Below are 14,158 nucleotides of genomic sequence, written 5' to 3' on the forward strand. Positions count from 1 at the left end.
GGGTTAAGTATTTTTTTTCGCGAAACTCACACGCAGGTTCAGAAATGGAAAAATGAGCATGCGGACAGCACTTTGCCTTGGCCTGGAAACAGCCCCGATCTACGTAAACAATTATCGGATTCCTGCTGTTGAATGTTTATTTCATAAGTTTTGCAGAATTTCACAAACATTCATCGTTAATCGGGCGACCAAAATTTCTCACGTATTCCCATTGTTGTGAAAATGCGAGGGTGTTGCAATTTTTTTTTACCAGCATTATACATAAAACATCACCTTTGATGAAAAGTGTTTGTGCGACTGTGCTTTATTCAAACGCCACAAGTGTTTAAACCAAAGGACAGTGGAACTTTTCGATTCTTATAAATGATGTGAAGACTTTTTTTTTTTGATTTTTTTAATGTCTTGTGAGCAAATCTCTACGAGTGTAACCTCTCGTATGTAACCTTTTTACAAACTATGGGTTTTTGTGGTAATAAACCGTAACTATTCCCTGTAAAAAAAAAAAAAAATACGAAACGTCACAGAATATTTCGGTGGAACGCGTTTCGGGGTTTCACAGTTTAATATATTTCCCCGTAAAATCAAGTATCTTCGCAAAAAAAAATTTCTCGAAATGCTACAAGTTGCACGAATGCAGACTTTCAATTGTTGTGAAAAATATTTTAACTTTTAGTTCAAAGATTGACTGAGCGTGTTTATTAAGTGTAAAGGCTTTATTTAGGTTACGGCCTGTTCAGATTGATTGAGCTCCCTTTGAGAATAAATAAATCACTGGATAGCTGCAGCTTTTGCAAGGCAAGAATTTAGCGGGAATGCTTGACTATTACTTGCAATTCTGTCTGAGCTTTGACCATGGTTGTATTAATGCTTCTACAGCTTTCCTGATAAATCAGGAAGGTTCTAATCATCTTTCAATAATCCTAATTGATTTTTCTTGAAGGTTCCCGAAACATGACTAGCTTTAATCATTGAGAAGAGGGAGTGAATATTTTCCTTCGTGAAGCAAAGACTCCATATCACGTGATGAATTATAAAGCGAAACATTGGAAGAAATCAGGTTTCTTTCTCTAGTTTTATGCAAAACGTGTTGACCATTCGTCGCTGTTGAATCATGTGACGTGGGGTCTTTGAATCAGCTTTTGCTAAGCCAATGATTGAACACTCTCCCTCAATTTACTAATTACTGCTCTAAGGCTTTAACCAGGGATATTTCTAAAATCTCCAGAAAGTTTCTGGGACACTTTCAGGAAGGTTGCTGAATTTTAGCGGAAAACGTTCCTGGTTTTTTCAAGATATGTTACTGGCAGAAATTGAGCATATCAGCTGCCCATTATTCTCCAGGAACGTTTCGTAATCGGTTTTACAGTGTTATTTAAAGGTTTGCTTCACTTTTTACTCTTACTAACCTGGTTATCCGGATTTTCCCTTTTCCGGATTGACTTTCGTCCCGCTTAGTCTGTATAAATGAGACTGTGCTGTCCCCCTCCATCAAAATCCAAACTTTTGAGAATGCAGGTAACATGCAATCTCAAAACTGTGTGTTAATAAGCGAACTTGGGCTACGGAAGACATTTCTTTTCCAGTTGATTGAAGAGCTCATTCCATAAATAAAGTTATTAAAATCACACAATTCAGACATCACTTAGAAGAAAAACTTTAGAAGTGACAAAAGAAGACGAAACGGCTGAGGACCCTGACATTGATGACAGGATACCAAGCACTTTTACAATAAAATATTTGAGCCATTCCTTGACAATGGCGAATCATCTTTCTGCTTTGTTTGTAAAAGGATATCTCGTCACGGAAGTGACGCCGGTGATCATGAATGCATGGACTCAACAAATACTAGATTTTTTTTTTTTTATTGACTGCAAAAGGACTATCATAACCGTTTAATTCATGTTTTCTTTGCGCATGCTGTACATATGTTTTGAGAAAAGTAAATACAGGATGTTCCAAAAATGACTGACACATTTGAAAAATCAATAAAAACTAAACGGTCAGCGATAGAAATATACCGTTTGTTGATAAAACAAACTTTCAAAATTAGTTACAATGCTCCTCAACAGATGGCGCTACAAGTATTTTAAAGGTATAAAAGCAAACGTAGTCTGTAAGATTGCCAAAATGATGGTATATTTGAAAAATCAACGCAGCCTTTTTAGTTTTTATTAATTTTTCAAATATGCTCGTCATTTTGGCGATTTTACAGACTGCATTTGCTTTCATACTTTTTAAAATACCCGTAGCGCCATATGTTGAGGAGCATTGTAACTAATTTTGAAAGTTTGTCTGTCTGTAAATTTACTGTTTTCCCAAGCATAATGCAACAAACTATATATTTCTGTCGCTGATCATTTAGTTTTTATTGATTTTTCAAATGTGTCAGTCATTTTTGGAACACCCTGTATTAAACTTTTATTACTATAATGTAACATTTTTTGCATCTATAGAACCTAACCCATTTTCTCAACAACTATTAGTCGCAATTTTGGTCGTTTTGATTTACGCGGCATTTCAGCGGAAAGTAGCTCCCGAGCAGTGGTGCACACAGGAATTGTTCAAATGGGGTGGGGGGGGGGGGAGGCGGTTTAGGATCGAAGGTGTACCATTCTCATGTCATACTCTAACACGCATCCAAATATATTTTTTTGATTTTCTCAATATCAATTGTCGGGAAGAAACATTTAAAATATTATTAAATAATTACTTAGCATTCGTAAATAAAATTAATTTATTGATTACAAATGCTTAATTAAAATACTAGAAAGCACAAGAATGAATGCATTTACTTTTCTCATAGTTAAATAAAAGTAGCGAAATAAAGTCATCATTACGGAACAATTTATGTCCGCATACCACATTATGTTTCATTTTGCGGGGAAAGAAAGAGAGAAAATAAATTTTATTTTTTCATTCATGAAATCTGAAATTGTTTTCTTAGCTTGGAATTGTTTCACGTACTACATGCATAGGATTATATATAATTTACCAAAAAAAAAAAAAAAAAAAAAACTCAAGGGTGATGGGAGGGGTCCGGACCCACTGGACCATCTCCTTGTGTGCAACACTGCTCCCGGGTAAATCAAGGGTCAACTGTGTTTGAAAAATATTCGTGAAATGCAAAGCAGAATCAACAAACCATTTTCATAATAAACAATGACTGGGAAATGTCAATGTTTGTTGCATTGTTAAAGTGGCAGGTTGTGCATCAAAGAAGAATTACACGAAGAACTACATGAAATCTGTTGCTTATGCTGTCGAAATCATGTGCACAAAATAACCAGACAATTATTTGAAATAATAAATTTTAATCAAACTTTATGTATTCATTTTCGATAAACTCTTCAAAAAATGTAATTTTAAGAGCATAAACTTTGAAAATTATCATCAATAAATAAACTATTATAAGTAACTAAATAATCTTTTACGCATTAATTAAACATCAAAAGTGACTAACCACTGAAAAAACCTTCAATCAAATATAATAAAGTAAATCTTGACAGAGAAATGTCTAATTCAGTTCTTTATAGGAAATTTCACCTCTCTTAATCAGTCGGTTCTTCATTCTGCAACAAAAACAACAATTGTTAAGAAAAGTTTGAGTGCTACGTACTATGATAAATCTATATTAATAATTGGGTCTTTAAAATAATAAAGGTTGAGTAAGAATTTCATTAGTGATATAACAGCAATGACTCGAGATGTATCTATTCATGATACTTACTAAAATGGTTAATAAAAATGTAGAAAATAAATATTTAATAAATGAATTACATGACGTATTCTTGCTATTTTTAGCCTACTTTCCCAGTAAAATTTTAGAGAAAGCAGAAAAAATAATGAAATAATTCTTAATGCATCTTAAAAATATCGCTAAAATAATGAAATAATTAGGTAAATATCTAAAATTGGAAATTGGTAGGGTATTGAGATGGGGAAAATGTGTCTGTCGGTCCATCGGTCTGTCTGCCTGCCCCGTAATATCTTTTGAGCGTCTAGAAGTAAGATAGGGGTCATTTTGACCCTCTGAGAAGAAATCTGCACATTTGTGAAAGATACTTAAAGATGAACATATTTATAGCAAATACGGTTTATTTAAAGAATATATATATTTAAACTATATGTAATGAAGTAGTATTTAAAATGAGTTTAAAATGCCCTTAAACTAACCAGTGCTGTTTCAGTTGCATTTCAGAAACTGGAGGCTAATGCTACCTTTTATATGTAAAGACATTATGAGTGCTGCAAATTCTTGCAGTGATGTGTTCCAAGAGGCATTTTTGAGTTTCTGCCCTGTTCAACATCAGTAAATGCATTTGGATTACTTTTTTTTTTTCTTAAAGGGGTCAAACTGACAACTTACCACTCTTCTAGGTACAATCCTACAGCCCGGTCAAAGAAAAAAAAACAATTTTTTGAAACCTTTATTATTACACAGCACGATGCTTTAGGAAAAGTCTGGAAAATATTAAGCTTTTTATGAAAATACCTAGAAGTAGTTAGCAAAACAAGTGTGCTTGGGATAAAAATGACCCCTCCGGTAATTCTAGTGCCAAATACCAGTAAAAGAGACAGAAAATTCTTTTTTTAGTACTTCATTATCAGAAAATGTTACAGATCAGCATTTGAGCCCGAGTAAAAACTTTCAGGTCAACACCAAATAAAAAAGCGAAGAAGAAAGAACCACAATCAGTTGCAAGCTTTTGTGGGGGCCATTTCTTCGAATGACTTAAATATTTCGTCTTCATCGATTAAACTAGTTTCGGGATCGGTTTTGTACTATTCATCTTTGATAGTAAATTTCAGCTCTGTTGATAAAGTAAAAAGAAAATTCTCTCAATGTCTGAGCTGGAGACTAAGATGGTTTGTTCAAAGTTTAAACATTATTGACTTAGAACCAACTTTTTGTACTGTACTCAAATAGATAGGTGAATTATCTTGCTTATATTTACAATTCCCTCCAGCAATAAATTAAGTATTTTGTACAAAATGACTTAGGAGGACATTTTGATATGCTTGTGAATTCATTTTACCAGAATCAAATGGAAATGAGCAGACACCATTCAAAGCAATGTATAAATAAAATGTTCACAGCTTATATATATATGTATAATTTTTTTTTGACAAGAATTTAAACCTTTCGCCAAATTACATTTCTTTCAGAATTTTTTCAATATAATTAATGCTCAGGGAATATTTCTTCTCCCCCCCCCTTTTTTTTCTTTTTGTACATCATTAAAATAGAACTTCCATTCGTCTGGTCCATGGTCCATTCAAATCCCACTGTATTTAACCAAAATAATATATTAGTATCTATTAGTTACCTCAGGTCCTGACTCCCTGGCTAAAGTTAAAACGTTCTATTTGTTCCTTTCAGTAAGTGAGGCTTAACCAATTTTGCTGCATAAATAAAATGTTCACAACTTACATATATATATTTTTTGACAAATTAAATCCAACCAAAATTAAATTTCTTTCAGAACTTTTCCAGTGGATGGAGGTTTACAAACTCTTTCATTACGCGAGGGCAAAGCTTTAAGACTTCCCTTACGTTTCAATGAAAAAAAAAAAATTGACTACAGTCTTCGATCTTTTTACTTTCATCGCAGTAGTACGGCTCTTCATTCCCATTCAAGAAAAAGTTTCAATCTGCTCTCTTTCATAATCAGTTAACTTCTTACATTTTTACATATTTTCAAAGAGGACCAAAACTTGGAAGAAATTAATGGCAAAACTACAAGTTGAATGTTACCACAATCTTCTTATTTGCGGTAGTATTTGTTTCAGAAAATGTACATTTTGCTTTAATGAAATACTGGTGGCTTTAAAAATTTTACTCTGACTGAAATATTAACTTTGAATATTCGATTGCTTTTCTGGTAATTGCATACTAAACAAGTTATGTCTGTTGCGTTATTTCTTACCAGTAAACATTAATATATATATATATATATATATATATATATATATATATATATATATATATATATATATATATATATATATATATATATATATATATATATATATATATATATATATATATATATATATATATATATCTGTACGTCGGAGGGGTAAATACTATGTCCATTTTTATAATTTTTATAGGAGAGCAGTTTCAACCATATGGTATTCTAATCCTCTAAGTGAAAATGGGCTTGGTGTTCTTTTAAAATACGCTATATCCATTAAATAATATCTGGTTTTGGACATAGTGCTCTATACCTCTAGGAAACATGAGAAAAGTTGATTTTAACACTGTAATGTCTTTTGGAAAAAAATGGAAGTACTGTTGTATCCCTCAAAATTACAGATATATTTATATATATACGGGTTTTTCTTCAGAAAGAAATGTTTCAGTCACACGACTTTTACAATAAAATCTTAAAGGAACAATTGATTTAACAACGTTTTTAATTTCTTCAAAAATATGTCTATTTAAACCTGCCAACAATTTTTTAATAATGATTCTCATTTTAATATATTTTCGACTCACAATATGTAAATTCTCACCTCTGTGGCATGTCACACACCTGATGTGAGTGATTATGTTGCTTAAAAACTTGTTTAATTAAAAGTATATCTTCATTTACTTATTGTTTCTTTCACAAGTGTCTCAAATACTAATTGTTTAAGTCTATTTAACTTTTAAATATTGTTTTAGTTCATTTTAGTTGGAAAAGGAGTTACGTCGCACAATTAATTCTCACCTCCATTACCCAAAGACAAAACGCCATTTGTCATTAACAGATAGTAGTAATAAAATTACATTTTATTTCCCACGATACGAGGGAGTCAGTCCCCTTGTTTATTTACAGCCATAAAGAAGTAGTGAAATTTTTGTTGAAAAACAAGAAGATGGATTTTATTTTAAAAACCAAATGTGGTTATTGGAAATTCTCATCCTTGTGAACTTGAAATTCATGGACGCAAATTAATGTAAAAAAAAGGGCACATGTTTTCATATGCTAATGGAAAATTCCTCACCTGCGTGACATACCGTACCAATTTCATTATTTCTGAGGTGAAAATAAGTGCTGGAGGTGAAATACATCAATTTTAGACAGTCTACCGAAATTATAAATTACTAGTTGATTCCAAATTTACTAATTTGGAAATATATTAATACCATACCATTTTTACTATACATTAGAGCTAAAAGAATAACTAAAACTTTAGCCGTAACTTTAATTAAGAGAGTTTAATATTAGATTCACACAAATCATTCAAATAGGTCATTGTTTCCACAATTAACAAAATTACGACTTTGATATTAAATTGGCCCCATTTACAAACACACAGGATTTTTCTTCTTTTTTTTATTTCCTTGAACAAGGTATTTATTTATTTATTTTTATTTATGAGTAAAATCATTTGAATTAAGCCGGGCCATTGTTTATGGTTACTTCTACAGTGAAACCTGTGTATAACAGTAATGTGTATAACAATAAACCTGTCTATAACGATATTTTCCTTGGTCCCAAGAAAAATGTCAGCATGAATAAAGAAACTGTCTATAAGGATAACCTTGTCTACAACAATATTTTTTTAGGTCCCAACGGTATCGTTGTAGACAGGTTTCATGTAACACTTTCATGTAAGAATTTAAAAAAAAAAAAAAATACGAAACAATAATCTGTCGACAACCATTTTTTTTAGGTCCCAACAGTATCGTTGTAGACAGGTTTTATGTAACACTTTCGTGTAAGAATTAAAAAAAAAAAAGAATTTTAAATTCAAAATATTATAGTTGAAAACTTATACATTCTGGAGAATGATTCATATGTGAATGTGTGTGTGTTTGTATATGCATATTAGATAAATGGAAATTACCTTTTAAACCGTTTTTCTAACTTGGTTTTCCATGTAACTCTTTTTTGTTTAATTGGAACTTCATTTATTTTCCTGTTTATTTCTTGTTCAGCTTCTTGCCAGTTTAATGTCCAAGGTTCAACATCTGCATTTCTTTCACCATCATCTCTCTTAATAATATTTTCCACTGTTTGTGCCTTTACCTGAGAATCTCTTTGAACTAAGTCAATTTTTTCTTCAGTAGTGTTGTAACTCTGGATATCTGAATATGGCGACCCGAAGAACAGAAATTCATTTTCTGGCTTGCACGTGTGCAATTCACTTTCTTCATCGAAACTTTTTATAGCAATATTTTTGAGTTTCGGGGCCTTCATCTGAGGATCTCTTTGCACAGAGTCCATTTTTTTTTCATCAGCGTAATTGTTCTGAATATCAGAAGATTGCAACCAGGCTTTATGATCTGGATTTCTCATGTTTCCTTCAATTTCATTATTCTCACATTTCAAAGTGATATTTTTAAATTCTTCTGCTATCATTTGAAGATCGGTTCGAGCATAGTTAATGTTCCTTTCAGCGTCTCCGCTATTCTGAATATCAGAAAATGCCATCCCGACTTCATACTTCTGCTGGATCGTGCACCCTTCGAATTCTTCATCGTCAGTTTTAACAGTGATATTTTCGTATTCTTCTGCCATAATTTGAGAACCTGTTTGACCGTATTTCATTTTCCTTTTAGCACCGTCGTTACTCTGGACATGAGAAGATGAAAACATGACTTCATAATCTAGTAGACTCATGTTTTCTTCAGTGTCTCTATCGTCATTTTCCACAGTGATATTTTCAAATTTTTCTGGTTTCATTTGGGGATCTAATTGAATACAGTTCATTTTCTTTTTAGCATCGTCGTTTCTCTGCAAACAGGAAGATTGCAACTCGACTTCGTAACCTGTGCGACAGATGTCCACCACATTTTTTTCATTTTCACTTTTCAAAGGGATCTTTTCGAGCTTTTCTGTCACCATTTGAAGATCGGTTGGAGTATAGTTCATGTTTCTTTCAGCGTCTTCGTTATTCTGAACATTAGAAGATGACATCCCGAGTTCATACTTCTGCTGTATCGTGCACTCTTCAAATTCTTCATCGTCACTTTTATTAGTGATATTTTCGTATTTTTCTGCCATCATTTGAGAATCTGTTTGACTGTATTTTATTTTCCCTTCAGCATCGTCGTTACTCTGGATATGAGAAGATGACAACATGACTTCATAATCTAGCAGACTCATGTTTTCTTCAGTGTCTCTATCGTCATTTTCCACAGTGATATTTTCAAGTTTTTCTGGTTTCATTTGGGGATTTGTTTGACTATAGTTCATTTTCTTTTTAGCATCGTCGTTTCTCTGCATACAGGAAGATTGCAACTCGACTATGTAATCTGTGTGACAGATGGCCACCACATTTTTTTTACTTTCACTTTTCAAAGGGATCTTTTCGAGTTCTTCTGTTACCATTTGAAGATCGGTTGGAGCGTAGTTAATGTTTCTTTCAGCGTCTTCGCTATTCCGAACATCAGAAAATGACATCTCGACTTCATACTTCTGCTGAATCGTGCACCCTTCAAATTCTTCATCGTCACATTTGATAGGGATATTTTGAGAATCTGTTTGACCATACTTCGTTTCCCTTTTAGCATCGTCGTTACTCTGGATATGAGAATATGACAACATGACTTCATAACCTAGTAGACTCATGCTTTCTTCAGTGTCTCTATCGTCATTTTCCTCAGAGATATTTTCAAGTTTTTCTGCTATCGCTTGGAGATCTGTTTGACTATAGTTCATTTTCTTTTTAGCATCATCGTTTCCCTGCATACAGGAAGATTGCAACTCAACTTTGTAATTTGTGTGACAGATGTCCCCCTCACTTTTTTTATTGTCACTTTTCAAAGGGATCTTTTCGAGTTTTTCTGCCACCATTTGAAGTTCGGTTTGAGCATAGTTCATGTTTCTTTCAGCGGCCTCGTTATTCTGAATATCAGAAGTTGACATCCTGACTTCATACTTCTGCTGAATCGTGCAGCCTTCAAATTCTTCATCGTCACATTCGATAGGGATATTTTGAGAATCCGTCTGACCATTTTTCATTTTCCTTTTAGCATCGTCGTTACTCTGGATATGAGAAGATGACAACATGACTTCATAATCTAGTAGACTCATGTTTTCTTCAGTGTCTCTATCGTCATTTTCCTCAGAGATATTTTCAAGTTCTTCTGTTATCATTTGGGGATCTGTTTGACTATAGTTCATTTTCTTTTTAGCATCATCGTTTCCCTGCATACAGGAAGGTTGCAACTCGACTTCGTAATCTATGTGACAGATGTCCCCCTCACTTTTTTTATTGTCACTTTTCAAAAAGATCTTTTCGAGTTTTTCTGTCACCATTTGAAGATCGGTTGGAGCGTAGTTAATGTTTCTTTCAGCGTCTTCGCTATTCTGAACATCAGAAAATGATATCCCGACTTCATACTTCTGCTGAATCGTTGACCCTTCAAATTCTTCATCGTCACATTTGATAGGGATATTTTGAGAATGTGTTTGACCATACTTCATTTCCCTTTTAGCATCGTCGTTACTATGGATATGAGAATATGACAACATGACTTCATAATCTAGTAGACTCATGTTTTCTTTAGTGTCTCTATCGTCATTTTCCTCAGAGATATTTTCAAGTTTTTCTGTTATCACTTGGGGATCTGTTTGACTATAGTTTATTTTCTTTTTAGCATCGTCGTTTGTCTGCTTACAGGAAGATTGCAACTCGACTATGTAATCTGTGTGACAGATGGCCACCACATTTTTTTTACTTTCACTTTTCAAAGGGATCTTTTCGAGTTCTTCTGTTACCATTTGAAGATCGGTTGGAGCGTAGTTAATGTTTCTTTCAGCGTCTTCGCTATTCCGAACATCAGAAAATGACATCTCGACTTCATACTTGTGCTGAATCGTGCACCCTTCAAATTCTTCATCGTCACATTTGATAGGGATATTTTGAGAATCTGTTTGACCATACTTCATTTCCCTTTTAGCATCGTCGTTACTCTGGATATGAGAATATGACAACATGACTTCATAACCTAGTAGACTCATGTTTTCTTCAGTGTCTCTATCGTCATTTTCCTCAAAGATATTTTCAAGTTTTTCTGCTATCGCTTGGAGATCTGTTTGACTATAGTTCATTTTCTTTTTAGCATCATCGTTTCCCAGCATACAGGAAGATTGCAACTCAACTTCGTAATCTGTGTGACAGATGTCCCCCTCACTTTTTTTATTGTCACTTTTCAAAGGGATCTTTTCGAGTTTTTCCGCCACCATTTGAAGTTCGGTTTGAGCATAGTTCATGTTTCTTTCAGCGGCCTCGTTATTCTGAATATCGGAAGTTGACATCCTGACTTCATACTTCTGCTGAATCGTGCAGCCTTCAAATTCTTCATCGTCACATTCGATAGGGATATTTTGAGAATCCGTCTGACCATTTTTCATTTTCCTTTTAGCATCGTCGTTACTCTGGATATGAGAAGATGACAACATGACTTCATAATCTAGTAGACTCATGTTTTCTTCAGTGTCTCTATCGTCATTTTCCTCAGAGATATTTTCAAGTTCTTCTGTTATCATTTGGGGATCTGTTTGACTATAGTTCATTTTCTTTTTAGCATCATCGTTTCCCTGCATACAGGAAGGTTGCAACTCGACTTCGTAATCTGTGTGACAGATGTCCCCCTCACTTTTTTTATTGTCACTTTTCAAAAAGATCTTTTCGAGTTTTTCTGTCACCATTTGAAGATCGGTTGGAGCGTAGTTAATGTTTCTTTCAGCGTCTTCGCTATTCTGAACATCAGAAAATGATATCCCGACTTCATACTTCTGCTGAATCGTTGACCCTTCAAATTCTTCATCGTCACATTTGATAGGGATATTTTGAGAATGTGTTTGACCATTCTTCATTTCCCTTTTAGCATCGTCGTTACTATGGATATGAGAATATGACAACATGACTTCATAATCTAGTAGACTCATGTTTTCTTCAGTGTCTCTATCGTCATTTTCCTCAGAGATATTTTCAAGTTTTTCTGTTATCACTTGGGGATCTGTTTGACTATAGTTCATTTTCTTTTTAGCATCATTGTTTCCCTGCATACAGGAAGATTGCAACTCAACTTCGTAATCTGTGTGACAGATGTCCCCCTCACTTTTTTTATTGTCACTTTTCAAAGGGATCTTTTCGAGTTTTTCTGGCACCATTTGAAAATCGGTTTGAGCATAGTTCATGTTTCTTTCAGCGGCTTCGTTATTCTGAATATCGGAAGATGACAACCCGACTTCATACTTCGGCTGGATTGTGCACCCTTCGAAATCTTTATCGTTACCTTTCATTGCTATCTGTTCGAGTTTTTCAATCATCATTTTAGTATCTGTTTGACCATAGTTTATTTTCAGTTCAGCATCGTCATTAGTTTTGATATCAGATGATGTCGACCCGTCTTCATGTTTTGACTTGCTAATGTGACCTTGAAATTCTTTATCTTCACTTTTAAACCTTCTAAACCATTTTTCCAGTTTGATTTTCAAAGAAACACTTTTTGGTTTGGTCTTAACATCATTAATTTTTAAGATCATTTCTCGTTCATTTGCTTGCAGGACAGGTGGCGATTTTCTAATGTTTACAACTGCTTTTTCATCACCACTCATAATGAGGTTTTCGACTTTTATTGCCTTTATTTGAGAATTCTTTTGCACAGAGTGAATTTTCCCTTTAGCAGTGTCGTAATTCCGGCTATCAAAATATGGCCACCCGTCAAAGTTAACTTTATTATCTGGTTGGGTTACGTGCGTTTCAGTTCCTTTATCGTCACTTCTCTCATCAATATTTTCGAGTTTTTGATCTTTTAATTGCGATTCTCTTTGATGAATTTCCATTTTCGTTTCATTATCGTCATTGTTCTGGACATCAGAAGAGAAAGGCAAGTCGACTTGATGATCAGTTTGGTTCATCTCCCCTTCATTTTCTTTATCGCCACTTTTAAATCTTTTGAACCATTTTTTAAATTTGACTTGCCATGAAACTCTTTTTGGTTTTATTGGAACTTTACCCATTTTCATGCTTTTTTCTCGTTCACTTGCCTGCAAGTCCAATGGCCAATTTCTAACGTTTTCAGTTTCTTTACCACCTTTTCCAGCAATGATATTTTTGACTTTAAGTGCTTTTATTTGAGGATCTCTATGAGCACAGACCATTTTAACTTCAGAATTATCGTTCTTCTGGACATCTGAAAACGGCAATCCAACATCATGATCTTCCTGGTTTACGAGACCTCCAATTGCTTGACTATGACCCTTCATCGAGATATTTTGAAACTTTTGGTCGTTCTTTTCTGATTCTCTTTCATCATTGTCTGTTTTCATTTTAGCAGCATTACTTTTATAGACATCAGCAGAGGATAACCCGACAAATCCAGCGCCTTAATCTGACATGCTCTGGTGTCCTTTGCTATATGACCTGTTAAAATAACATGAGGAACATCAGAATCGTACAAACTTTTCATTACTTTCAGTGAATTTCTAAAATTTTCCAGAAATTAATACAGGGTACGACATATGAACCTTTTTCTTTGGGGATGGCACTATGTGAGTTGTCGTAGAGACAGTACCGATCGATAGCTGGTGACATTTGCTACAAAGGCGTGGCGTGATTATTATTTTCGTGTGTTGTGTAGGAGTATATTCGTAATAGTGTTTTTTTTGAGAACTAATGAGAGAGCATTTTGCATTCGATTCCAACTTGGCTGAAGCAACCCTCATCCAGATAAAAAAAATATTCAAGTTTGTGTATCAACATTTATAGCTGCAAGATCTGCACTGAAAACAAAAACGCGTAGTCCACCTCAGACAGTATAAAAACCCAGAAAAGTGTGACGTGTGTCAGAGCGTCAATCCAGGAAAGTGCTTCAAAGTGTATGCAGCTTCCTTGTGATTGACTGATAACAGGGCTGCCCATCCCCACAAGAGCAATAACGCATTCCCCAAAATACCGCGACGATCCACACCCCCCCACAACCCCCCACAAAAGAGCTCTCCCCAGGAAAGAGAAAATCCCCCCCCCCAGAAAAAAAGAAAAAAAAGGCACAGTCTGTGCCAAGCATTTTTTTAGTGGGAACAAATGCTGATAGAAATATAAGGTTATAAAATTTTGCACTTGAATAGTTTTTCTAACCAAACAGGATCGTGCAGGCATGTCATTTAGAACTTTCCAGGTAGGGGGGATGGGATAGGAGGCAAATGGCGTA

The 14,158-nt window shown here is 34.2% G+C and overlaps 1 protein-coding gene across 1 annotated transcript; it reads right to left on the bottom strand.

The window, feature by feature from the left end:
• Nucleotides 1-7,835: 7,835 nt before the first annotated feature.
• Nucleotides 7,836-13,277, bottom strand: LOC129227967 (uncharacterized). Its single transcript, XM_054862592.1, has one exon. The coding sequence runs from the start codon at nucleotides 13,275-13,277 to the stop codon at nucleotides 7,836-7,838; it is 5,442 nt and encodes a 1,813-aa protein (XP_054718567.1).
• Between the last annotated feature and the right edge of the window lie 881 nt (nucleotides 13,278-14,158).

The sequence above is a fragment of the Uloborus diversus genome, chromosome 8 (genome assembly GCF_026930045.1).
Source record: "Uloborus diversus isolate 005 chromosome 8, Udiv.v.3.1, whole genome shotgun sequence".
In the NCBI taxonomy this organism is placed as follows: domain Eukaryota; kingdom Metazoa; phylum Arthropoda; class Arachnida; order Araneae; family Uloboridae; genus Uloborus; species Uloborus diversus.